The sequence below is a fragment of the Haliotis asinina genome, chromosome 4 (assembly GCF_037392515.1).
Source record: "Haliotis asinina isolate JCU_RB_2024 chromosome 4, JCU_Hal_asi_v2, whole genome shotgun sequence".
In the NCBI taxonomy this organism is placed as follows: domain Eukaryota; kingdom Metazoa; phylum Mollusca; class Gastropoda; order Lepetellida; family Haliotidae; genus Haliotis; species Haliotis asinina.
The window spans coordinates 51577660-51605586 of NC_090283.1; the positions used below are offsets into that span (position 1 = coordinate 51577660).

At 39.4% G+C, this 27927-nt stretch overlaps 1 protein-coding gene across 1 annotated transcript; it reads left to right on the plus strand.

Annotated features, from left to right (window-relative positions):
• Positions 1–5993: 5993 nt before the first annotated feature.
• Positions 5994–27868, plus strand: LOC137281653 (serine/Arginine-related protein 53-like). Its single transcript, XM_067813037.1, has 10 exons — positions 5994–6104; positions 6888–6990; positions 11339–11497; positions 12358–12597; positions 17247–17300; positions 17713–17758; positions 19162–19213; positions 22391–22533; positions 23603–23734; positions 24674–27868. Exons 2-10 carry the CDS (start codon positions 6905–6907, stop codon positions 24761–24763), a joined length of 1002 nt encoding a protein of 333 aa, XP_067669138.1. The 5' UTR covers positions 5994–6104; positions 6888–6904; the 3' UTR covers positions 24764–27868.
• Positions 27869–27927: the final 59 nt, after the last annotated feature.

Consider the following 27927-nt stretch of genomic DNA (forward strand, 5'->3'; position numbering starts at 1 on the left):
CAAACAGTCATTTCGGGCTATTCCAAACACCCATGTCGAGCTATTCCAAACGCCCTTGTTAGGCTATTCTAAACAGTAGTGTTGGGCTATTTCAAACAGTCATTTTGGGCTAAACAGCCGCGTCGGCTATTTCAAACACGCTTGTCGAGCTATTCCAAACGGTGATGTCGGGCTATTCCAAACACACTTGTCGGGCTGCTCCAAACACCTTTGTCGAGCTATTCCAAACACCTTTGTCGGGCTATTTCAAACACCTTTGTCGGGCTATTTCAAACACCCTTGTCGGGCTATTCCAAACACCTTTGTCGGGCTATTCTGAACACCCTTGTCGGGCTATTCCAAACACCTTTGTCGGGCTATTTCAAACACCCTTGACAGGCTATTCCAAACAGTCATGTTGGACTATTGCAAACACACTTCTCGGGCTGCTCCAAACACTCTTGTTAAGTTGTTCCAAACTGTCATGTCGGACTATTCTGAACACGCTTGCCAGGATAATCCAAGCAGTCATGTCGGGCTTTTCCAAACACCCTTGTCAAGTTGTTCCAGACAGCCATGTCGGGCTATTCTGAACACGCTTGACAGGCTAATCCAAACTGTCATGTAGGGCTATTCCAAACACATGGTGTGCCATAACGTATTGTCACTTGTTGTCGTATACAGAAGGTGAATAAACTCTATCTATATATATTCGTGACAGTGAAATGTGCATATTGTGACTCGCTCAGTAAAAGGGACGATCAAAGACTCCCTGGTAAGATAGTATTTCTAAAGAACGAATTTACGCCAATATACTGAAATTCCAACAAGGATGTAACTAACACGAAATACACGTCCAAAACTCCAAACGAGACAAGGTACGGTATGATACAACTGCTATTTGTTATCTACACGGGATAACCCTGCTAACCCAGTATTCTTACTGTATGGGAAGGAGCAAACATGAATTGTACTTCCTAGGTATCTTGTCAAATATAATAATACATGTAAATTTGCACTGACAGAAAGATCTGCAGTAAGAAACGTTTCTCCCACATGAAAACGGATGAATATATTCCACGATCTACTATTACGTTAAAGACGATCATTCGATCGACTTCTCGTCATTTCACTGAAGACCAAAGTTGCCACCCTATCAAAAGGAAAACGCATACAGTAGTGCAGAATCATTAACATTATAACATCATTATACCATTTATCGATTGATGGTAAGGTGAGTGTTTATACGATTCGTATATTTGAGTTTCAAATATTACTACATTGCAGCACATTCCTACTATCACCTCTGTTCTGCACAAATCTGTAGATCTGTAGTAATTGTTACTTGATCGTTTACATAACTGACGTGTGTATTTTCACTTTAGGGCTGAGGAAGTAAGTTTTCATGGAATTATTTATTTCAACATGGACAGTGGTGATCGTACTGGAACTGTTTTTAGATTTAAAAAAAATTATTCATGGTCCAGTTAAGATAAGCAAGACACGTCTTATTTAATGCTTAGAATCGTTTGATCCTTATGGCTATTTTCGTATTGGCTACCATTGACTTACATGACTGGAGTTTGACAAACTAAATCCCATTTTCGTGCCTGATACATGACGTGCAAGGTGCTGCAGAAGGCACTCTCACCAAAGTCGTGAGATTACCTGTCTCTGACATCTATCGGAGTCATCGGGAGGTATCCATTTTAAATATTGTCAACCATCGTTCTTTCAGATTTTTCTTGGGGGTTGGTAAATATGCTTCTAACGTTGTTGTGAATGGACACGTGGGACGGATCACTCCAAATGTTAGACAATGGGTGTGTAGTGCTAGACAATGGGTGTGTATTGTTACTCAATACTATCGTTTCAGAAAAAAGTCTTTCAGAATAAATATGTTTTATGTGGTCGAAGAGACGTGCGAGTGGACATGTGAGATATTGGAATGTTCGAGTGCAAGCAAATAATGGTGCCTGAGTGTGGAAGCTGATGTTAGTGTTAAAAGTGTATGTGACTGGGTGCGAGATATTTGTATGCAGAAGTAGGGGAGTGATTGGTAGGAGTTATGACGCAAACAAGAGGTAAGCCGGGAGTACGATCGTATTGAATGATTAAGACTGTGTATGGCTGTGAAGGTTACGTGAGAGTATGTATGCCCCGTTCATACCGCTACTGTTCCTCTGCAAACCGGCAGATATACAAATGCGAATGAGAGGGCATGTTTTCTGTGTAGTAAGAGCGTTAAAGATGAAACACATGTTCTGTTATGTTGCCCGGTGTATGTTGAGCAGGGATGCGCGCACATCCTCTTCTCCTTTTGTCCTGAAAGTTTATTAAGTGCCTATTGAAACTCTCGTGAAAACGGGTGAAAATGAACTGGAAGATTCTTTGAAAGCCCTAATGCTACACGTTCAGAAGAAGTCGTAACGACCAGCAAGTTGAGAACAATATACGGACATAGAAATTTGTTCGGTAATAGCTGCTTGTTCGGTAATACCTGATCCAGATTAAATATAGTTTGCTCTAATGTGTTGTAATATTTGTGAATATTTTCCACTTTATTATATCTTTCTTCAACACAACAGTCCGTACAATGTGAATGACACCGCCTCCAGCAAAAATACACGTGATATTTATTGCATAATGTTTCTGTGTACAACACTGATGACTCACACCAACCTTGTTTAACATGTACCAGTGCAGGTTGAAAATAGCGAAGTCGCAGCCAGGTATACCTAGTGCAAGAGATATGTGTTTCCCTTTTAGGTATTGCCTACACAATAGATACCGAGGGTTGTTTAATGGTTGGTAATTTGTTGACATAACATGCTATAATATTCCTCCGGTATTGAATACCACTGTTTTTTGATTGGTGGTTATCACTGCATGCCACATTCCCTCCGGTATTGGATACAAGTGTTCTGTTTATTGGATAGCTGGTTAATGCTGCATACTGCAATATCCATCCTTTTTGCGTACCAGTGTTTTGTGTAAATGATGGACGGTTAACACTACATGTCACAATGTTCCTCCGACATTGAATATCAGTGTTTTGTTTATTTGGTGACTGGTTAACGCTGCATACCACAATATTCATCCTGTTTTGGGTACCAGTGTGTTGTTTGTTTGATGGCTAGTTATCGCTGCATGCCACACTGTTCCCAGGTTTATGTATGAGTGTGTATATGTACATATAAGTATATGTGTGTGCGGGTATGATCTGTGTGTGAATGTAATGTGGATGTTACTGCCATGATGAATATAATTATCCATGTTCGATACTTTGTCCACTATTTTCCATCGTGGTAATACACTGATTCTCATATATCAAGTGTATATTAATAGGTTATACCCCATTATTCTCATCAAATGCTGAATGTTTTTGTTTGCAAAGATGTTGTTTTTCTCTTTTAAGAATATATATGAACTAATAATGAAAATAAATGATTCTGAGTTTTGTATTATTGTGTCTGTTGTTATGAAATATTTGTAGATGTTTCAAGTGCGACATTCTACAACCAATATTCCGATAACAGAAAATTCATGACCTTGTTGACATGATTAATACACAATTAAAGCAGGGAACTTACATTTGATGCTGATGATAAGTAAGTCAACTTGTCACATGTACCTTCTCTGCTCGTCAAAGCGCTTTAAATCATCTCTGTCCCACGCACAATGCATTTTGTGGCAATAGCGACGTTGTGTAGTGACGCCAGAGACAGCTTCGGGTAAACACAGAAGGTAGTGATGCTAGGGAGACACCTACATGTTAACACATGCATGTAGTGATGCTAGGGAGACACCTACAGGTTAACACATGCAGGCAGTGATGCCAGAGAGACACCTACAGTTTACCACATACAGGTAGTGATGCCAGAGAGACACCTACAGTTTACCACATACAGGTAGTGATGCCAGAGAGACACCTACAGTTTACCACATACAGGTAGTGATGCCAGAGAGACACCTACAGTTTAACACATACAGGTAGTGATGCCAGAGAGACACCCACAGTTTAACACATACAGGTAGTGATGTCAGGGAGACACCTACAGGTTAACACATGCAGGTAGTGATGCCAGAGAGACACCTACAGTTTAACACATACAGGTAGTGATGCCAGAGAGACACCTACAGTTTAACACATACAGGTAGTGATGCCAGCTTCCATTTAGCACACGTGAAGATCCGGGTTAGAAGTTGTTTCAGGGGCCAAGTAACGGGATAGAGTGGTCAGGCTTGCTGGTTTGGCTGACACATGTCACTGTATCCCAATACCGCGTATCAACACTCATGATGTTGATCATTAGACTGTCTGGTCGGGACTCGATTATTTTCAGACCACTGCCAAATAACTGGATTATACCTGAGGGCAACTTTAAATAATAAATACAATGAGAAAGCCCAACTCATTCAATCTCACACATAACACAAGGCTAACAAACACATCTCGCCAGATAGTATATTCCCCTCATAAAAATTAAACGTGTATATGAAAGAAGCTTTTGAAGCAATAACTAGAAACACTCACTTGCAAATACCTTTCAAGTACAGGTATGTTTCCCTTCTAAAAAAACTCAGCGAATGTGTGAAAGAAGTTTTTATCGACACAATTTAGTCTATCTTCACGGAAAATCGAGAATGGAAGCCAGTGAGCTATAACATGCCGACCTGAAACTTTTCTACAAATCTACTGTCCTAATACTGACACTAATAACAATAATCTGACTTAAGCTGAGGTTACAAACTAGTTAACTTATCTTGTACATGTAGCTTTTCAGTTGTCACATCACTCAGCGAATTTAATCAGCTGTTGATAAAAACCCGGGCTCAATCTTAATGACTAAGCTGCCTCCATACTGGCTACACTGGTCACGTGACGAGTTGAGGCATACGTTCAGGGGCTTATCGAGGAGTTTATCCTCTCCCTCTGTATATAGTCTCCCCGCTTCAACAATTATGTTGTACCTTTTTTTCTGTAATTTCATTACATTTGGAGGTATGGTTAGTACATACTCTGTAAATAATGCTGCAAAATTGGTCAAAATACATCTACACAAACAGAAGAACAAAACTTATATGACGGATAGGGCCATCCAAACTGCTATTACGTGCTTTCTGATGTGGTACATTAGCATCTTTTCTTACAAATTCTGAAACTACCAAAACGTATCACATTGATGGCACATTGGGGAACTTTGTATTGAAATAGTTGCGTTGACCGTGAACAAAACATAGCGAAGATATAGCGTCTATATCCCAAACGAATGCTCCCACATCTGAGTTACATTGATCTGGTGCTAAGCATGGCGGAGTTATGCCCCCTTATCTTTATACGTGTATGACGTCTTTGTCGTCGTTGACTTTACTGAGGAAATCCACTTTTGACATTTATTGCAAGCCATTGTAATGTTGAGCGTATACCTCTAAGCATAAGCACATAAACCCATCCCATACATACTTATGTCGTCCAGATATCAGGCTGTATTACCTTCGCTCACACTTTCCGTACTGCAGTAGAGATGCCATTTTTTTTTTTTTTTTAAAAAATAAAAAAATCGTAGCACAGTGCTTTCACCGGTGCACGATAAAACGAAATTTACTGATTTTAACAACATTTTGCGGTAACAGTTTAATTCTCAAACAGCAGATGCAATCGCACTTATTTTTAGGCCAACGGATAGGAAATTTAATATTCTACATTTCTGTGTAATTGTGTAGTCGTACGCAGATCCTGATCCAGGCCAGCGCAATTCTTGCACTACATTCACTTTTCAAAACTTTAAGAACACGCGCGCCTAACTCGGCATCCGGAATTAAAGCTCCATTTCGTATCGCTCATATAATGGCAAAGCGATTCTCCAATATCATCCCGTCATCAAGCAATGGACCATGTCATGTAATTAATGTTCTGTCACACCAGCTATAATTATTTGCACCAGCCCTGGCTGGATGATAAGGATTGTTCGGAAAGTATCTTTGCTGTGGTATAAGCGATTCTGATATGGTCCACAACGCCACGGGAGACAACTCTGTTTTGCAAAAAGGGCATCAACAAAAACGAAGGCACGACGTGAGATATGCGGACCGATTAATAAAAGGGGAAAACCACACCTCTGGTAATGATTTTATTGAAGGCCTAGGTTTGTTCCTTCTCGGGAACAGAGAAGATATATTCATACAAAGCCGGCCATGTTGTAATGCTGATACTATGGGGCTACCCTGGATCGGGTTCTGATTACTCCTAAATGTTGATGCACTTACTTATGACTTCAATAGCATAGTAATAATCAACATGATCAACTGTGATCAAAGCAATCTTGGAAAGATTTCCGCCCTTTACCCCGTTTTATTTTATCATTATGTAACGAATAACCAATGTTTATTTATCAAAAATACTTAACACTAACCACTATCCAAAACCTAAAGCTAAAGCACACCCTTACCCTATCCCCATGACCCTAAAACCTCGAATAAATAGGATGCATTTCATGCAGGGCGGAACTCTTACCAAGATCTTATTAATGGTCCCAATTTTCCTCGGCATATATCCCCCCAAAACAGCCCAACGTCCCAGTTTAGTGGGGTTTTTTCAAGCTAATTTATATATCACGCTGTACCGGTGTCCAGTTGACTTTCCATTGTTAATTATGTTGTTTATTTAAATATTCAACAAGAGTATAGTGGAAAAAGTGTCATGGCAAGTGATTTTACAAGTGCCACTGTACCAGGGTACATTAACAATTCAAGAATATTTTCCATCCCTCCTTCAGAGTGGACTGAGGTAACAACAAAAGAATTCTTTGTCTACTCTGAAGAGATGTGTGCAGTTTGAGATGGAATCTATGATATGGAGGTTGTGAAGCCTAATGTCCATTTTATTGTTCACGTATATTCAACAGGTGCTTTCTTGACAAAGATGGGACGTTATTCTGATAGTGATGATGATTATGATTTGAAGAAATCAAAGAAAAAGAAGAGGAGAAAGTCAAGGTCAAGATCAAGGTTGAGTACATCATCAATAGCTTCATCACATTTATCATAATCATCATCATCATTATATTTATTCCATGTTTGGTCAGAGACTTGTCAGATTATGTAGGCTTCTGGGATATTGTTTGGCAACCATACACAAACCATGAAGCCTAGGTGGAAATGAAACACACCCTGGTTCCCTTTATGTTGTACTGGCATGTTACCGCTGGCTTGGTTAATAACAATAATAACAATTTATTTATAAAGCACTTAATTAAGAATGAGATATATCCCTGTAATGGGGCCATTGGCCAGTTTTACATTTTCCAGGTTAACAACTAGTACATGTATATGTGAATGTCAGTACACATATGATGAACTATTGGACATATTGTAATATCATTGTCAACAAGATTACAGGATACGGGATACCTTCTGCCATCTTTGAAAGCAAGCAAGTTTACATCTGGATAGGGTTAGGTTTAGGTTAGGATTAGGGTAAGATTTAGGGTTTGCATTAGGGTGAGGGTAACATGACACAAGCTATCCGGTATTCTGTAACTGTACTTCACTGTCAATTCATTGTCAAATGTAAGGAAGTTCTGTTTTTTCTTTGGGCTAAGAAAATTAAGTTGAAGAAAATGATTGGACACACATTCTATCTGATGGGTGACTCCAAAAGTGTGTAGATAAATATTTTGCTAAAGTTTGTGATAAAATGGATATATAAAACTAAAATGAAATTCATTTTCTACTTCTGGTATAATACAAAAGGGACACAACCTCTCCTTTCTTGGGATGTTAAGCTTTCCACCATCTGATATCATAAGATTATGACCCGAACAACAAAATTGTGATAATGAAATCCTATAAACTTGAGTATCTAACTCTGTCAAATATTTTTCATAAACTGAATAAGATTCAGTTCTAATACTCCTTTATTAGAATGACAAACGCATATAATGCAAGAATATAGTTATCGCTCTTGGATAATAATCTTATCCAATATTTCATAATTTTCACATACTGATTGACTGTAAGTGAGAGTCTTCCCAATCTGACTCGAACCACAATATTAGAAAGATTTCTTTTCAAATGAAAGATCATTTTACAGAACTTATCACAAAGATTCAATCTTCCACGCTTGTAGGGTTAACACTTTTTGAGTGGTATACCATGAACCAGTACTAGATAGGTGAACCCTTAAGTTCTTATACATAGATACAATCTCTGCGGAATTACCTTATCTCTAAGGACTACATTTTTCATACTTTTGCATCCTGCCACCGTTTCAAAATTCAAAATTGTTTTTTAAACTTTAGAAACTTTAAGAAAGTAACTTCTCCTGATTAATTTTCATTTGCCCTGATTTCATGACATAAACATGATGATGTAGTTATGAAAGAATTAATCAACATGGTGTTTGATGTTAATGTTTACTTACTTTAAATGTTGAAAAGTGAATAAATAGCAAAGAAAGATAACTCTACTTTATTATCACTGCAAAATGTAATGGCTATATTTTGAGCAGATATGAAATGGAATTCAAGTATATTTGCAGTTTGTTTCCATTGGTGGAAATTTTCTACTAGCCTACTGACATTCCATTGCCCGAAATGAAAACTGACTTGTCCCATGTGTCAAGCGATGGCATCTTTTAACCCCTGCAATGGCAGCCCCGTGCTAGGCTAACAAACACTGTGACCTGCCATATATATTTAACATTTTCATCAATGCTATAGTGAAGGTTACGATACAAGAATAACAACCATTGTTAATTTTAGTGGAGGAAAACATTAAGCAGTTTCAAGAAACAAAAGTTGTCATTTCACAAGTGAAATTATGCACTGATAGCCCATTCTCAACAGTGATTTGCAAGTTAATGTCTCGCGTCAGGTCACCATTATCACCATTAAACATTCAAAGTCAATGTAAACATACCTGGAGTTTTAAACATAATATTCTTTTTATTTTAATTTTGGCTAAAATTTCCTGCAATTGCCAGCAGCTGAGGGGATGGTATAAATCCAGCTGGGGTCCATGCAGGTAGCAAAGGTACTGTTGTAAGTCCCCATGGTCCTAAGTATGGTGATCTACCTTCAGTTGTTGGCGATCTGCATCCTATTTTTATATTGTGTTGTCCCCTATAGCTAAATATTTTAGAATTAATTACTAGTTTTACATGCATATCTGTGATGTTCTAGTCATTTTACTCTCCTTTGTTGACAGGACTGTGTAATCTATCTTTCATGATTGTTAATCTGCATATTGTTTTAGTCACAATATGGCTGAAATATTGCCAAAGTGACTTTAAATTTTAACTCACTCACCATTAAAATTGTACACATGATACTCAGAACAGGACACGACTTTGAAGTGTTTCCAGGGAGGAAGTTTGTTTTATCCAATTTAGATTAGAAAATGGACCAGGCATACCCATGAATAGACGGGTTAGAATTGGTCTTCAGCAATCCATGCTTGTCTTAAAAGGTGACTAGTGGGATTGAGAGGTCAGACTCACTAACCCAGTTTTACACATGTCATTTCACCAGTTGAATATGTAGATGCTTATGCTATTGATCACTGAATTATCTGGTCCAGAGATCAGTCAAATTATTTACAGATGGCAGCCATTTTACTGGAATATTGCTGAGTGCACTAATAAACAAAAAATAAAATTAACAGACCCAATCCTACAAGTAGAAACCCTCTTTTACTGTTTCTTAGACTTTGGTGCTACTCCAGCCTGAATTAGACAAAATTATACTAATTTTAATGATATCGATTTTATTCAGTTCAGTTTTGTAACATAAATGAAGCATTGAGAAGTGACTGAGAACTGTGGCACTCACATACTGCTTGCCACTAAGGACTAATGTCAACAGGGACAATGGAATTTTTCTTATCCTCAGCCAGTTTTGTAGTCAAGGCATAGCAGACTAGCGTGCATTTGAAAGACAGTTTAATTTTATATATCTTGATTGATGAACAATCATAGAGCAGAGATGCCAACCCTCCTGAATCTATCAGAATCATCCTGAAAAATGCATGTTGATTCCGCCATTCCACCAAGCTCTATTCGACTTTTTCAAAATATAACAAAGGTATATATAGTGTAACTTGCAGGGGCTAGGATCCTCTTTGAGAATATATTGATAATTAGATAAATATAAGACTTTATTAACAGAAGTTCTCAAATCATTTACACAAGAAATTAATCTGGAAATAGAGTTGGCTGCCTGATAAATTCCATGCACTGTCTATTATATTCAGAAATACTGCCGCAGAGTACTGACGTGCACTGTTTATTTTATTCACAAATACTGCTGCCGAGTACTGCAAAATCGTTTCAGCTATATAAGGATTGTTAAATGTAAAGACACTGAAACAATTTATACATCCTCGATATCTCCAGGGTATATGTTGCAATAAATCTTCACTATACCCTGGATGCATCTTTGGCTCGGCCTGAAAACTTTACTGCCTCCCTTTGCTGGCTCTGCATTCTCACAGTAGCCAGTGTGATAAGCTGCCATTGCAACCGAGCTAGCCAGTGTCCAGTCTAAGTAAACTTAGTCTCAGTGTATTTCGTTACACTTCACCACTGAGTCTAACAAAAACTAGAAGAAGGTCGTGTCAGGTAACCAATGACTGTCCAATCAATAGCAAGACGGTTAAATAGATTTAACCAATCAGACAACGGCTACTATTTAGGTATCGGAGGGACTTACAAAATATTCAGGTCATTGACACGGGTCTCTCCATGAACAAAAATCTGCATTATAACACAGTTATTTTACCTGCAGTATATACGATTTAGGGTTTCTGTTGACATGGTTACCATGAGCTAACATTTCCGCCAGATAACATCCTTGAATATTGCCATGAACACTATTTCCAGTGGCCGCTTACTCACCGTTGTCATGGTTGTACGTATGCCGTGTGCACCAACCAGAAGCAAGCGTATGCTAAATAGCATTTGGAATAGTTCGGGTACAAACCTTTTCGAGATAAAAAGTTCAAAAGGTATGTGCGAATATCCACTTTCGCGAATTGGTAAGCTGTGTTCTGATTGGTCAATCTCTAAGGTTACCTGACGCAACCTCCCATCAGGTTTTGTTAGACTCAGTAGTAGAGTGTAACGAAAAGTGCTGAGATAAGTTTACTCAGACTGGCCAGTGTCAACAAAGATAGTGGTTGCAGCTTTGAAGGTTTGTGCACAGTGCAACTCAGATTTTGGGAAATTCATGCAGACAAACTGTCAAGTCCGAAACTTTAAGAAAATGTTTTGTGTTAGGGAGCTCAGATTCCTATTTGCACCAATTTGGGGTCGGCATCTCTGCATAGAGTTATATGACTTTCATCTGTTCACCTACAGATCAGCCAGTAGCGGAAGCAGCAGGTACTCAAGTAAGCATAAAAAGTCGAAGAAGACGAAGCACAAGAAGAGATCTCGCAGTCGATCAAGAGACCGTCCTTTAAGAAGGTCAAGGTCAAGAAGTAGAGGTCGGAGGTCAAGGAGCAGGGATAGATACAGGTTAGTAGTAACACTAACAGTTTATTGTATGTTCAATGCATCACAGTACTTTGAGGGTATCCAGTTTTCAGTCACGTTTGATGATAAAGATTACTTAGGGCATTCAAAATGTTTGAATCCAGTCGATATGAACACTGTAAGTGGAAATATTTTGATGAGTTCCAACTGCATTTGCTGATGATCATTGCATTTGCTGATGATCACAGGATTGTGCGTTCCAGACTCGATTATTTACAGACTGCTGCCAGATAAGTGAAATATTGCTGAGTGCGGTGGAAAACAAAACACGCTCACTCCCTTATGGTAGCTCGAGATATAGTGAGAGGTGAGAGGCAAGTCTTAACTTCCTTTACCTCCCTCTCCAAAGCAGATGATTCGAGAATAATTTCCTTCCAGATCTTTCTAAATCATTCTGTAGAAGATAATGTCTGAGTCTCTTCATTTCTGAAAAATAAAGGAGCTGATACCCTACATGGCATTTGTAATTATATGTCAAAATGAAAAAAAGTCTTACGTTTGAATTTGGTACAACTTCTGGAACGTGCACTGTGAATTTAGTAAACATTGTTCCATGCCTGAAATATCATGTAGCGAATACACAGTAGTATGATGTCACAAATGTAATAAGGTTATAGCACAAGTCTAGATGTGTGACACCATTGCCCCTCACTGAATATTGCATGTGGGCAATGTATAGCAGGTTTTCCTGGCCATGAATTTGCTGAGTTGTTGCTAAGAGTCAAATCATATCATGGCTAACGCTTGACTCTCCTTTCAGGCATGTTAATCTGCACCTAGGTTACGTCTTGACAGCACAATATATCAATCCCAAATCCTATATACTCATTATCTTCATCCAGGTCCAGTTCGTGGAGTCCCGAGAGAAACCGAGACAGATACAGATCAAGGAGTAGAGACAGACATACCAGGAGAAGATCCAGGTCATATTCCAGAAGCAGAGGTCGAAGGTCGAGGTCTGATTCCAGAAGTAGAGGTCGGAGGTCAAGGTCTGATTCAAGAAGCAGAGGTCGGAGGTCAAGGTCAGATTCACGAAGTAGAAGTCGCAGATCTAGGTCAAGAAGCAGAGGAAGGAGATCAAGGTTCGTCAGAGAAGATATTTATTCTCAGAATGGTGTCAACCTCTCATTTTGTATTTGTCCATATAGATTGTTCTATGTCAGCATCCTAGTATGATGAAACAAAGCTATGTTTGTAAAAAGGAATGAGGATAAATATTTTGGTCTTTTTCAGATGTCAAACTCCCTAAAAATGAGCCTTTATTGCCACTGAAACAAACAGTGCTGTTCATCTACAGTTAGGGGTGGTAGGATAGCCTGGTAGTTAAAGTATAATTTTTCCTTATCCAGACTCATGCTTATCGCTGGAAATACCTGAAATCCCTTGAAGTTCCCTTCTAAAAGAAGCGGCCGTAAAATACACTCACCCACATGTAGCCTCGAGCTTCCTTATTTTCCCGCGCAAACGGTCATGTGACCTTCCATGCTCTTCACTCTCTCCTTATCGCCCGATGTGGGCAGCTGGAGGTACCTGAAGGTCCCGATACGGCGATAAGTTCTTTCTTTATTTTGGTTTTTAAACTAAATTCTGCTCGTATACGGTATTTGGATTTGTATATGCATTATAATTTATCAAATTTGTCATTGTTGTGTCTTTATTAAGCACATATTTCTTAAACTGAGACTTTACAGATGTGCTAGGGACAAGCAACATCGGCTTGCATTAGTCATGTCTAAAACAAGTGATTTAAATTTGGGTAATTGTTTAACTATGTCTGCTGAGATTCATTCCAGTGAAATGTTTGGCATTTGTCCGGGACTATGTCTGGGGTCCGGCGTGTCATCCCCCATACCTCAGAAGAGATCTTCCTCAGAAGCACAAGCACAATCGAAGAACTCTAAGACATCGAAGACGAAATCATCTTCTATCAACTAGCTGGATATGAAAGCAGTCATTCATGTTATCCATTACTGGTCGGCAATGTTGAAAGACAAACTACTGAAGATACACACAGACAAGTCAACAGTGGCCTCTTACATAAACAAACAGGGGTCAACGAGATCTCCATCTCTTCCACACCTGACGTTTCAACTCTTCGATCCAGTCAACAGTGTGAATCTCCAAATAAAAGCATGTCACATACCAGGACAGAGTGGATACTGCATCAGGAGGCGTTTAAACTAATCAGCCAGACATTCGGATCGCCGCAAATAGGCTTATTTGCAACAAGGTTCAACAAACAGACAACAACCTTTGTATCACTGGTACCAGATCCGTTAGCCTGGGCAACAGACGCTCTCAGCATCCCATGGGAAGGACTAAATGTGTTTGCATGTCCCCCTCCAGTCATCGAGAAAATAAGACAGACCAAGAGACTACAACTGACTTTGGTCGTGCCTTATTGGCCAACGAGACATTGGTTTCCAACACTTACAGAGGAGTTAGGACCAGTGCTACAACTACCAGGTTGGAGAAATCTTCTCATCCACCTCCAAACGAAACAGGCACACGGCAACCCACTTGTATTCCGACTTCACGTGTAGAATGTATTAAAATCTGTTTAAAACACAGAGGATATTCGTCGAGAGCAGCGAAAACTGTTACTTTACCCTTACGGAAATCCACTCACACCCTTCATATTTGGCATCTCTCAGCTCAGTCGTCACCATGAAACGGCAACCAAGCTGACTAAAGTACCCGAGTTACTTGCCATACTACGCTCTTTCAAGTTGGAAGATGAACAGCGTAGATTTAGAGCTCCAGCATGGGATCTAAACATGGTACTTCAACATCTCACAAGTGATGCATACAAGCCGCTTGATTGGACCTTAGTTGAACTGCCTACTCAGAAGACGCTGTTTTTACTTGCCTTGGCTACAGCTCAAATTCATGCTCTAGACTTTAACCACACAAGCTTTGATGCAAATCATCAGCAGACAGTCTATCTAGCCCTACAATGGGATTTTATTGCGAAAAATCAACTGCCAGGTCAACCGGATAGGCGATTCCACATACCGGCATTACCTTCAATCCTAGGGCCGCATGATACTCAAGATTTATTGTTATGTTCAGTCAGAGCATTGAAGATACACATCGCATGTACCAAGTCTAGAAGGCAACGTTTCAAGCGTCTGTTTATCCCTATATCCACTGATACACCTACGGAAGTATCCCGCAACACTGTCTCAGTGTGGATCAGAGCTGTTATATTGTGAGCCCATAAAGCAGCAGGATTGGATCCTCTGCAAGCTTCCAACCCACACGAAGTCAGAGCCTTGGCCTCTACAGTAGCGCTAGATGGGAATTGCTCACTATCAGCTATAATGGAGGGCTGCTTTTGGAAGTCAAACACGGTGTTTGTCAACTATTATCTAGGAGACATAGCCACGGAGGACGTCTCTTGCATTCATCAGTTTGGGCCTCTTGTCGTTGTTTAGCAACGAACAGTTCCCCAAAGACGCTGAGTTCACTCACCTGTTTTATCACGTGACTTGCAGAAGCCAGATGCCCTGCGGAGTATAATGGTGGAAAGTCCATGCACGGACTAACATGAGTGATTTTGACCCTGTACTCATAATGAAGATACTTGTACATGAAGAGGGATCGCAACTAGTCTTCATTTCAATATCATTGACATTTAGTTTCATCAGAAACTAGCAGGTCGCTAGTTAATTTCGATATCACACGTTCCAGTCAACGAAGCCTTCTGCTGAAGACAAAATCGACTGGATGTGATCCCCCCAGAATCTACAATGAATATTAGAAGAGCAGGATCATATTACCGCCGTTACAAGTTCCCGTTGAGGGGTAGGGGGTGTGGATTTTTGGACGTAATTTTGACAGACAGCAGACTTCAGCGTGGCCTGACCCACCGCCATTTCTGTCGGATTCTGCAAGCAATAAGCACAAGTCAGGATAAGGAAAAATATGTAATTTTATGGATAAGATTGATGTTTTATACTTATCCTGACTCATGACAAAAGCCCTCCCAATTCAGCACACAGGCATGCTGACTATATTTTCATGTCGGGTGATATACAAGGAGAGAATCAAGAGCATGGCAAGTCACATGACCATTTGCGTGGGAAAATAAGGGAGACTACATGTGGGTGAGTGTTTTTTACAGCCGCTTCTTTTAGAAGGGAACTTCAAGGGATTTCAGGTATTTCCACTACCTTCGCCAGGGAAGAGGAGATAAGCAATAAGCATGAGTCAGGATAAATATAAAATATCAATTTTATTCAGAAAATTACATTTTTGATTTCCCACATGGGTACATTGTTTGAAGCCCATCAGTGCTGTCCCTGACAGTGATATTACTTTAATGTTACTTAAAGAGACATAAAACTATACTCGCTCATCAGCTAGTACTACAAGTAATGAAATCAGTTTTTGTTGTCTCTGATCTACTCCCAGTAGAGAAAGGAATTTGCTCACTGAGTGTCATTACTCAGAAAAACGGTTGTCTTTAACATGACAACTCTCAGAAACTCCTTCATTTGTAGTCTGTCAGGGCTTTTTTTAACATTGCTAACATTTAATTAAACTAGATTAATGTCATTGAAATCATATCTTAGTTCTTGCTCAGGGGCGGATACATTCTCTTCTCAAAGAGGTTATTTGTCATATCTTCCTACGAACCTCTGTTGTAATATGGCCATATATCCTGGTTCTCATAAAATCACCTTGCAGCGAAAAATCACAACACAAATTTTTATCTCTTTTCTTTCTGCTCAAATCAAAACATGTTACATCGACATCCAAATTGTCTGAAACAAGCAAATGTAGGGCCACATTTATTCCTCCTCTGCCAGGGACTTGTGTTGATGTGATACACAAGACATTTAATGGCTAGCTTGTCTGTTGTTAACGACTATGGAGATGCCATTGATCTGCCATTACTTGACTGAGTTCTGCCTAGAAGAAATATATGCGCATTGATGCTGGAGAAGAGTTTCTAGTTTTCGTGAAGCACTCGTTACTGAGGCCTTAGAAATGATTACTTTTGAAACAAAGTCCCTGATTGCAACCAATCATGAATCCAGAACACTTTCACCATCGTAAAACTTATTAAAAGGGCAGAACAGAGGTTTAGATATGACAAGTAACCCTTGTGTGAAGACAATGGGGTGGATCCAGCTTTTTGAGAGAGGATGGGTGCACCCCTGCACACCCCCTCTGGAGCTGGCTATGTTGTTACGGCTGTACATGAAAATTTAAGAGCAGGTCACATTAGAATGACTTCATTAACTTGACGCGCCATTGCGATGATAAAAAAAGCTGCTCTCTCAATCTCACTTGTCTCTAACTGACAAGTTTCAACTGAGACTGCTGTTTGCAAACTGTTTGAACAATGTCTCAATTATATTATAAACATATTCAGACTTTCACTTCTTTCATCTAGTAAGCTCACTCTGATTCAGTGATTGGTCAGGTGATAGAAGGTTTTTTTGAAGTGAACTGTAATTAGTGTCCATTGTGTGGTCTTAGCAAACATAAGGAAGTTGAACTGGATTTATGCCAAACCCTTCAAGAAGAGTACTAAGCCAGCATTCTGTGCTAAGCAAGTATCAAGAGAGATGGTGATGGTTGTAAGCAGTTGATAAAAGTAGGCACTTGTTAGACTAGTAATCACAGTTACCATGGTGACAGAATTTTTTCGTATGGCAAAATAATTCCTTCGTGTATTATAGTGATTGAACAACCAAAAAATATGTTGCCATGGTTGCAGATCTCCAGACAAGAAGAAAAGCAGATCACAGAGAGAGAGCCCAGCTCCCAAAGAGTGAGTATCAGAGTGATATATATTACCATCAACTCTTGCTATTGCTTATTATTGTTCCTCTTTGATAGTCCCTGCTCCTGCAGAGACTCAGAATCAGTCTGCTTCAGTCCATGCTTGTAACCCTGCAAAAAGCCAGGTTAAAATTGATGTTCAGCAACCCATGCAAGATTTGGGTTAGAATTAATTTTCATCAATCTGTGTTTGTGGAAATTCATGACTAAACAGATGAGGTTTTTCCAAACATGGTGACTTGGTTGTTGTGTCACTCTGTCACATTTTCGTAGATCGATGCTTGTGATATCAGCCAATGGATCTAGCTTAGACTTCAGTCTAACAGTAGTCCTCATTTCACTTCCTTCAAGAACAGTTCAAAGATACATTTTGCAAGTTGACATATTTTCATATTCTTCAGCATCCAGGCAGACATTCGGGAACAGATACCTGGCTTTGATAACATGGTGAGTGACTGACTGAAATATACTGAACAATATGGAAAACATAACAGTAAGAAATCTTGAAATATCACAAAAATCGCTTGAGCAACAACCGATTTTATAGATTGATGGAATTATTTAGAAAGACATCAAAGGGCAAAACAATTCCACAGGAAGGTGATATTTACGTCCGAGTCAGGTATATCCGCTATGGCAGAATCATGAACCTTTTAATGTCTTCACATTGATCTAATGAATCTTTGAATAGTTGTTCTGGGGGTAGCATTCCACACCTGACGTAGTGCATCTTAAAAATGGTGGGGGTGGTCGGGTAGCCTAGTGGTTAGAGCATTCACTCGTCACGCCTAAGACCTTGAGATCAATTTACCTGTTGTGATATTAGTGGAATATGGCTACAAAAAGGCACTCACTCAAAGTGGCTATGAACTATATGACAATCTTGGCAAGGTGTTCTTATACATATTTATTTGATCTCAAGTGGTTACCGTCACTTGGTATCTGATCTGTAGTAGCAGGATGGTTGAGTGGTGGCATTAAAAATCAACTTGACAGTCCCAATCATGTCCAAGGCACATTCACATTTCCAGAGATGCCAATCCCAAACATTTGGGTGGAATTACTACGATTCTGGCCATTAAATTACGCCATTACGCTTAATCTGTAATAATTACGCTTTTCTAGTCGTTTTACAAAAATAAATAAAGTGGATGCAATTTTACAGGGAACTGTTTTATAGCACACCAGGGCAGGGATTCAAAAATGGCATTACACCGATAGGAATTGCTTACTCTTAGTGTCGCAGTCATTCCAGTTAACTTGTAAGGAATTACAGTATTTTGTGTCAATGTATGGGGTTTCATTTTGATGGGTCATGTGTGTTTCATGTTAGAATCTTCGTATTGTGAAAATGTGCACCATGTCGAAGCGACCTTTGACCTCCAGTATTACACTTAAGCCCAACATAGGATTGGCATCTCTGCGTTTCCCAGCTGTCAGTCTGTGCAGGTCTTGTGTCAGTACCCTTTTGGTCTAAATCAACAAGTGATGTGGCTTTTAAGAGTTTGCTTTTATAGCCCTATTGGGAAAACCTTTCATGAAATAAAAACATCTCTAAAGATGTACTCACCATCCCAAGTGGATTGGTTATTGTTTAATCCCAGCAATATTCCAGTTATATGTTGGCAGCCTGCAAATAGTTAAGTCTGCACCAGAAAATCCAGTGATCAACACATGAACATTAATCAGCTCAAGTAGGACACGATGACCAAGTTGGCAAGCCTGACCGCCCAATCTCGTTACTCACCTTTTACAACAAGCATAGGCTGCTGGAGACCAGTTCTAACTGACATCTTCATGAGTCCGCTCCAAGTATATCAAATATCATGTCCTGTTTTTCTTCTTTGCAGACTCCAGGAGAACAAGCTGGTGCCAGAATGAGATTGGCGCTGAAGGCAGCAGGTAGGTTGATACATCAATCCTATATATCTTTCTATATCATTCTATATAGCATTATATGCAGTTCATTATACACAGTGGAGCCCTTGCCTACCAGATATGTTTACCTGAAACAAAATATATATACAGTGGAATCTGTCAAATTCGGACTCGACTGGGACCGAGTTAATTGTCCGAATTACATAGAGTCCGAATTGTCCAATTTGACAGGAGTTAGCTCCCTTGATGACGAAGTTGAACTTTCAGACACAACAGTGAAAACACATAAATAAACAACAATACACTAGTGTAAAATGAATAATTATTTATTAATTTATTATTAATTTATTAATTTCACTTAAACTTGATCATCATGTTGTGATTCATGGTCAGTTTTACTTTCACTTACGGAAATACTGCCTCAAGTCGGTCTGTTTGTGCTCGGAAAATGGCTGACGTAGCGCAACATCCTGTGTCATTACCTCTAAGCTCAAAATAGGCTGCTACATTCTCTCATTGTTACGATATGCAAATTGTCTCATTCTTTGTAACATGTTCATCATTTCAACATGAGACACATCTGACATCGTTTCATCATCATCATCCGGTTCATCGTCATTGTCATCTGACACACACTCGCTCGCAGTTCCACGATGTGACTCCACCATGTCACGCTCCCAATCATCATCACACATGCTTTCTGTGGGGATTTTACTATCAAAAGAAATGTACTCTTCTGCCGTTACATCTGGATTTAGCGATGACATGAGTCTTGACAATGGAATGTCATCTTCCTCGCTGTCACTTGTGTTTTCGTCTTGGTTGAGGGGCCTGAATCCACTTGCTGCAAAACACTTCACAACAGTCGAAACTGTGGTCTCAGAACAAGCGAGGTTTATCCAACACGCTGCATCCAGCACAGTCACTGACTTACAAAGTTTGCCCACACTCTCACTGTCATCCAGACGCGTCAAGAGAACTTTTAGCATGTGTCTTCGATACCTTGCCTTAAACGCACGTATTATCCCTTGGTCGAGTGGTTGCAACACAGAAGTTGTATTAGGGGGAAGAAACTTCACATCCACATTGCTATAATCTAACTCACGTCCGTGCGAAGGTGCATTATCTATGAATAAAAGAATCTTCCTTCTGTGTTTCCTCATTTGGCGATTCAGTTCTCCTAAACAGCTGTCAAACAATGTCTTGTTCATCCAAGCCTTTTTACTGGCTGCCCATGTCACGGGGAGGAACTTAACGTTCTTGAAACACCTGGGATGTTCCCTTTACTGATCACAAGCGGCTTAAGTTTCTCACCGGTAGCACTACAACACAATAGAACAGTCAGGCGCTCCTTTGAAACTTTGCCGCCTTTTGATGCGTGTTGTTTATTTGACAGGGTCTTGTCAGGCAGTGCACGGTAATACAATCCTGTCTCATCACAATTAAAAATGTCCTCCAGGCAATAATCTCCGATGATGGTTGGGAGGCGGTCCTTATAGCTGTCAGTCACATCACTGTCAACGCACGCACTTTCTCCACTAACAGTAAACTGTTCACATTGTAGCGTTGTTTCCAACACGAAAACCATCCATCAGACGCCTTGAAATCAGTCACACCGAGGTCAGTCGCAAACTGTAAAGCTTTCTCCTTCAGTATTGGTCCGGACAGTGGCATATTCTTACTTCGTACACGTGAAAACCATTCGCAGAGCATAATGCCAATGTTGTCATATTTAAAAATTGTGCCTTCGCTTGGTTTCTGCATTTACATTTTTGGCATACTGTTGGTGGTAGTAGTCCCGTTTTCTTAAAATGTCCGACACTGTTCGCTTGCTGAATTTGTACTTTTCGGCAAGGTCTTTCTGTTTAATGGGAGGTGTCGATTCGGCATCTTCTATTAACTTGATCTTAGAAGCCAAGCTTAATGTCGCATATGCACGTCATAGTCAGTTGCCTTGTCTGGCCGAGATTTCAATCCGAATTCTGAATTATACCGAGTCCTATTTATTCAGCGTTTGTGTAATGATAACTTAACTATGTACTGCCGGGACCACCACTAAGGTCCGAATTGTAAAGAAAACCGATTTACTCAAGGTCCGAATTTGACAGATTCCATTGTAATAAAATGTTTTATAAGAGATTTATCCATGTTTGATTAACAATTCTACAACTGCATCCATCATTAAAGTGGCTGTTATGATTGCAGCAGTTGTTCACCTTTTCATTCAGCTGAATTCACTTGAGTGATATTATTCTTGTATGATAGGATTTAATAAAAATAATAATAACTACAAACAATTTACAGGGTGTTTACCAAACCTTGTGTCATCCTAAATAAATTGTCCAATAGAGTATACCACCACAGTGCTTGCAGTACTTTAACTTGCCAGCTGGCCAGCTGCTGGCACCTGCAGGCTTTAAAATGTACAAATTGTCAGATGATTTACTGTAGGCTACAAGGGCCTACAAAAAGATTTAGGCTATGGCAGAAAGTGAGAATCAATCGCATGATGTCCTGTGGACTTACCTACAGCTGTAAGTGTTGTTATATGACTTACAGCAGCAACTATTGTTAAGACATAGAGATGTAACTCTTGTTATTTGACCTATAGCTGTAACTGTTGCCATATGACCTACAACTGTAACCGTTCTTATGTGACATATGACTGTAAATGTCATATGTACTAAAGCTGCAACTATTGTGAAATGACCTACAGCTGTACCTTTTGTAATATCACCTACAGCTGTAACTGTTGCCATATGACCTACAGCTGTAACCGTTCTTATGTGACATATGACTGTAAATGTCATATGTACTAAAGCTGCAACTATTGTGAAATGACCTACAGCTGTAACTTTTGTAATATCACCTACAGCTGTAACTGTTGCCATATGACCTACAGCTGTAGCCATTGTTATATTGACCTACAGTTCTAATTATTGTGATATGACCTACAGCTCTAACTATTGTTATATGACCTACAGCTGAAACTATTGTGATGTGAAAAGCAGCTGTAACTGTTGTGATGGGACCTACAGATGTAACTGTTGTAATATGACCTACAGATGTAACTAGTGTTTTATGACCTACAGATATAACCTATTCTAAATGACCTATAGATGTAAATGTTGTTATTTGACCTGCAGCTGTAACTAGTGCTATATGCAGTACAGTCTTAAACCAATACTTTATTACTTACAGCTGCAGCTGATGAGAAGATTCGTGAACAGATGCAGGAATCGGGAGTGGAGGACACAGTCAGCTTCAACAAAGCTGTTGCCAAGATTGAGGCAGACAAATTCAAACCAACACCTTTCAAGTCAAACAAGGGAGATACTATGAAGGTTTGTGTTGGATGTGTGTGTTCATAACACCAATTTAAGTTTGATTATCACATGATTAGCTTGTCCAAAATTATGAAAAAGTTCAAAATAATATATAAAGAAGCATGGTGTATTTAAATAGATATACATGAGACCTTAGAACATAATTGAAAATATATTACACTTGGGATTACACTTTCTCAGTAACGTAGAGTCCAGTACTTTTGTTGGGTTCAGTTACATCCAAGATTCGTACCAAAACACTCAGAATAAGATACCTTCTAGCAGGCGCCATGTTATTACACAAAGTTGTTTTTGAGAGTTAGCTTCATATCAAAAACAAAATATATTATATATTCTTCCAAAAAAGAGGGGGAATGTAGTCGTTTTTGAAAGATGATTAGTGTATGGCATGTAATTTGGATGTATAGGATTTTCATTTTAAAACAAACGACTAGAAACAAACACTAACAAATGTGTGATGCAAGATGAGTGTCAAAATTAATGTTCTAAGTGATTTCTCGACCGTCTTGAAAAAACATCAAAATCAAGAATGGGACCCTATGCACGTGTATGGGGCTACTGCGTTGTGCACGTGCATATCATACGTTGCGTTTAAGGGTGGTAATGGAGGGAAATGGTGGTGTGCTCATAAGATGTTTGTCCTTGAAACATTTGTTAACGTTTACACTTCCTATCTAAATTGAAAGTTCATTATCCCCTAGTTTTTTTTGGAGAGTATATAAAATATTCTCTCTCTTAATGAAACTTGTCATGTGGTCCATGAAAATCTGTGTGGCTTGAAAACACATCAGTTATGAACTGTTCCACAAACCAATTGTAGCACTACGACTGTCATAAGTCTATGTTAAGGTATGGGAGTTACAATTGTGTTAGGGTTACGATGCATTTGAGGAAAAGGACCCTATGCCCTTATTCCCCGAAATGTTCGTAGCACTGAGAAGTCTTAACATTGATCGTAGCTGATGTGTTTAGAATGGGAAGTTTGTAGGACTACAAACATTTTGAGAATGACGAGCTTGGACTAGATGGAGAAAGGAATGATGAACATTGTATCCATATCTTTCAGTTACAGACAGAGGCTGCTGATGATGGCTACACAACACATGAAAAGGCCATGTTTGGGTCAGGAAAGGTCAACATCAGGTTGGATCCAGTCAAACCGGTTTATGTTGAGCCCGACTCCTATGCTCATGCTAATGTAAGTGGGTTTATTTAAGTGAGTGAGTGAATTTAGTTTTACGCCTGTTTTAGCTTCTAGCAATATTCCAGCAATATGACGACAGATGCCACCTGAAGTCTATAATCATGCAGTGTACAGGGGTTCAGCGTGATGAGCAAACGCTTATACCACTAGGCCATCAAACAACTTTTTCAGTCATTGCCATAATCATCATTGGTATAAACTGATTTTAATTGACTTGATGAGATCGAAGCATGAACCTATCTGAAAATGTTGTCTGGATATAAATTCAGCGAACTCATACTTTTAAAACAAATAGTAGTCTGTCATACAGACACTGAAACAAACATACCCAGTGCAGTCCGTGCAATTCTAAAATACAAATGTATCACTGACTGGGCATGAATGTGCATGGTCTATGCAAGGGGCTTTGTCTAGGGCATATCAAGACAGACCTCCTTATGTAAGGTCTTTCTGGACTGTTTGGAGTGAGTGTGTTTAGTTTTACGCCACAGTCAGCAATATTCCAGCTATATGACGGTGTTGTGTAAATAATCGAGTCTGGACCAGACAATCCAGTGATCAACAGCACGAGCATCTATCTGCGCAATTGGGAACCGATGACACGTGTCAACCAAGTCAAAGAGACTGACCACCCATAGGTTGCTGAAGGCCTATTCTACCTTGACCTTCACTGTTTGACTGTTTGGAGGTGTAGACTGAGAGAGAAAGAGAGTGTATGAGTGCAAGCGTGCTTTTAGGCTAGTCATGATCGCTTCACAGGCAGTGGCAGATCCATAGAAGTAGGCGTTTGTGTAAGGGTGCATTGACTTCCCTGAATGCATCAGATATGATATTTGGAGTGGTTCCATGACCATGATTAAAGTCTGCTGCATGTCCTCCTTACTGTTCAGTTGCATGAGAGAAATACCCGATATCGTGATTATCATTGTTCAGTTGCATGGAGATCCCGAGGAGAAGATGCAGAGGTGGTTACAGAAGCTGAGTGCGATGAGGAAGAAGAAGCTGGAGGGGGAAGCATTGTGATGGGCGTCTGGTATGGCGTCTGGTACAGACAACTCGATGACAAGAGGGATCACATGGGCACTTTGAGACACGGAAAACATTTTTTACATAGCCCTGTTGTACATCATCATCATCATCATCATCATCATCATCATCATCATCATCGCTCTGTAACATGTTGCAGTTGTGATTGCTAACAAAAGTAATGGACCTGGGCCCACTTGCTTCATTGCAGCACTACGATTGCTTTGTGGAAGTGGGCCCAGGCTAGCTATTCTGGAAACGCCCTATGAACTTCTTAATGTCAATCATACCACAAAGGCTAGAATCAAAGTTAAGAATTCTTAGGGCTATGAATGTTTCAAGAATAAGAGCTCTGATTTCTTTCATACTTATGCGTTTAATCTGTCATTTCGTCATAGACTCCTCATTGTAAGGTAAACCAGTACTTGACAGTTTTATTTGTTAATTCCAGGCAGCATTTCATTTTGGACAGATACCTTGAATAGAAAGGTTCAAGGCATATGGGATTGTGTGGCCATGATTGAGGACTCGGAGAATACAGTTCAGCAGCCAGCATTTCCTTCGACTACCATTACCATTACCATGTACACCTATAACCAAAAGTGACAAAACTATCATAAAGTTTGTACATTAGTCGAGCTCCACACAGGGAAACAGGCACATTACAATGTTTTAGAGAGGCATATGGAAGATGGTATTCATTTAGAAGACAAATGATCATGGATGTCAACTTCTTTATTGTTTCATGTCTTTTAGCGGCACCTAGAAGTAGCTGTATATGACCAAGATCTTTTATTGATAAATCTTTTTTTTAATTCTTTGACACACAACCTTGGTCAGTTCACCTGATGAAGGGGTCTGAAATGACCCTGAAACATTGTGTGTCAAAGAATTAAAAGAAGATTTATCCCTAAAAGATCTTATTCTTTAATGTACTCAGGTAAAGAAGGGCCCAGGAATAGCCCATAAACCTTGTGTATACAATAAAGAAAAAGTTGACACCAATAATATTTTGTCTTAAGCAAGCTCCTTAAAGCGATTCTTATTACAGTTGTATGTGCAAGTAGGCATACAAGCAATATGCAGAGCTTAGGAAATTTCATTTTCATTTCTGTTGGTTTCCATATTTTAATTAGTGAATGTTTGTCATTGCTTCCATTGAATTTTTCCATTGTTTTTTTTTTCAAATTGAGTATGCACCTGGTATGACAAAATGCATGACAGACTATAAATTTCCTCCATTACTGGTGCATACATTCATAAATAAATCAGAAAGATAAGTAAAATTTGTGGGAATCCCGCAATTATGCAATCTGGCAGCACTGTATTTGTCTAAAATGTGTTGTTTTGAAAATCAACGACACCATCATGCAATTGTAACATGTTAAATCTTGCTGCTGTTTACCTCTGATATTGGTATGTTGGTCAGTCAAGGATTTGGAAGTCCTGTCTTTTTCTGTGAATTTGTTGAGATAAGATGGCATTGTACATGAAACATGAGCAATGTAAGTACCAGTGTTAAGATTTCCCTAGGCGTTTCAACACCACTTATTATCAGACTACCTGTGATCAAGGTTAGTCTTTATCTTTTGTAAACCTTACTCGCTATAAGGCCACGAACAGGATTGGGTGATCAAGCTTGACGCCTCATCTTAACTCAGTTGCATTGAGGGATGCTCACAATGTTGATCACTGGATTGGTTAACGGCCATATTGGTGAATGTGGAGTTGAACAACAAACCAAACATGTCTGATGGTCTCAGTGCGTGAAACGGCCACTGTCCTGCTAGCCTGTGGCTGGTAATAATCCAGAACCCAGTATGTCTCCAGCCTGACTGGCTAGTGCATTTTCGTGGGGTCATTTGTATATACAAATATTTTGCTCTCCAACTTGTTAAGTTCATGCAAGATGATAGCCTGATAAGGAGGAGCGTAGAGAAAGGGACAGCCAGGTGTGCAAGAAAGGATCGAGACAGCACAGCACAGGTTAATGAATAAATAACTTTGTCGGTGCTTGTGCATATGCTTCTCGAACACCTGGCTGTGCCTTTCCCTGCACTACTTTCCTCGTAATAAACAGTGAACAGTGTCAATATTACAAATGGCTGTTTGGAAAACATTTATTTTTAGGTAAAAAATTCTGCTAAAAATCATGGTATGATGTGTTGATTATGATAAGCGTTCATTGAGTATGTTATGTTTTTTGTTTTCGAGTAAGATTGCAGTTCATAGGTCCGCTTTTGAGCCAAACGGACTATAGTAAATTATTTTATGGGCTAGTAACTTTCAGGTACAACTGGCTAGCAAAATTTGGAAATTATTTCACACACTGGATGGCTGTAAAAGTTTCAATCTTGTGATGGCTCTTGCATCATTGAGTATATATTTCAAGTTATTGTACCTAATTCAAGCAAATGCTTTCTCACTTCTTTAATTGACTGTTATTCATCATTTTGTGAGTGAGTGAGTTTTATGCCACACTCAGCAGTATATCAGTTATATGGTGGCAGTCTGTACATAATCAAATCTGGACCAGACAATCCAGTGATCAACAGCATGAGCATCAATCTGAGCAATTGAGGACTGTTGTTTCAAAGGCATTTAGAAGTTGTAGGAATCAAACTAAAAGTGCTTTATGGTTCAAATTCTTTATCATACAAGGTCACAACGTTTCGCGACAGATTCTACTCTCTTCTTCAGGTGAAGTGAAGTGAAGAGAATCTGAAGAAGAGACTAGAATCTGTCTCGAAACGTTGTGACCTTGTATAATAAAGAAGTTGAACCATAAAGCACTTTTAGTTTAATTGAGGACTGGCGACATATGTCAACCAAGTCAGCAAGTCTGACCATCTGATCCTGTTAGTCGCCTCTTATGACAAGCAGAGTCGCCTTTTATGGCAAGCATGGGTTGCTGAAGATCTCATCTACCCCAGATCTTTACAGGTTTGTGTGCATGACAGTGTTGTGAAAGCTGGTACAGCGGTAGCCATGGAGATTCGAATATGAAACAAATAATACTGGCCTAGACTATAGAGAATGGGAATGCTTTATTCTCATTTAAGACAGGTAATAATCTCAATGCAATAAACAGTGTTACCATGACAACGAATTCCTTTCTTCAATACACTGTTAAACAACATAAATATTCCTACATATTGCAC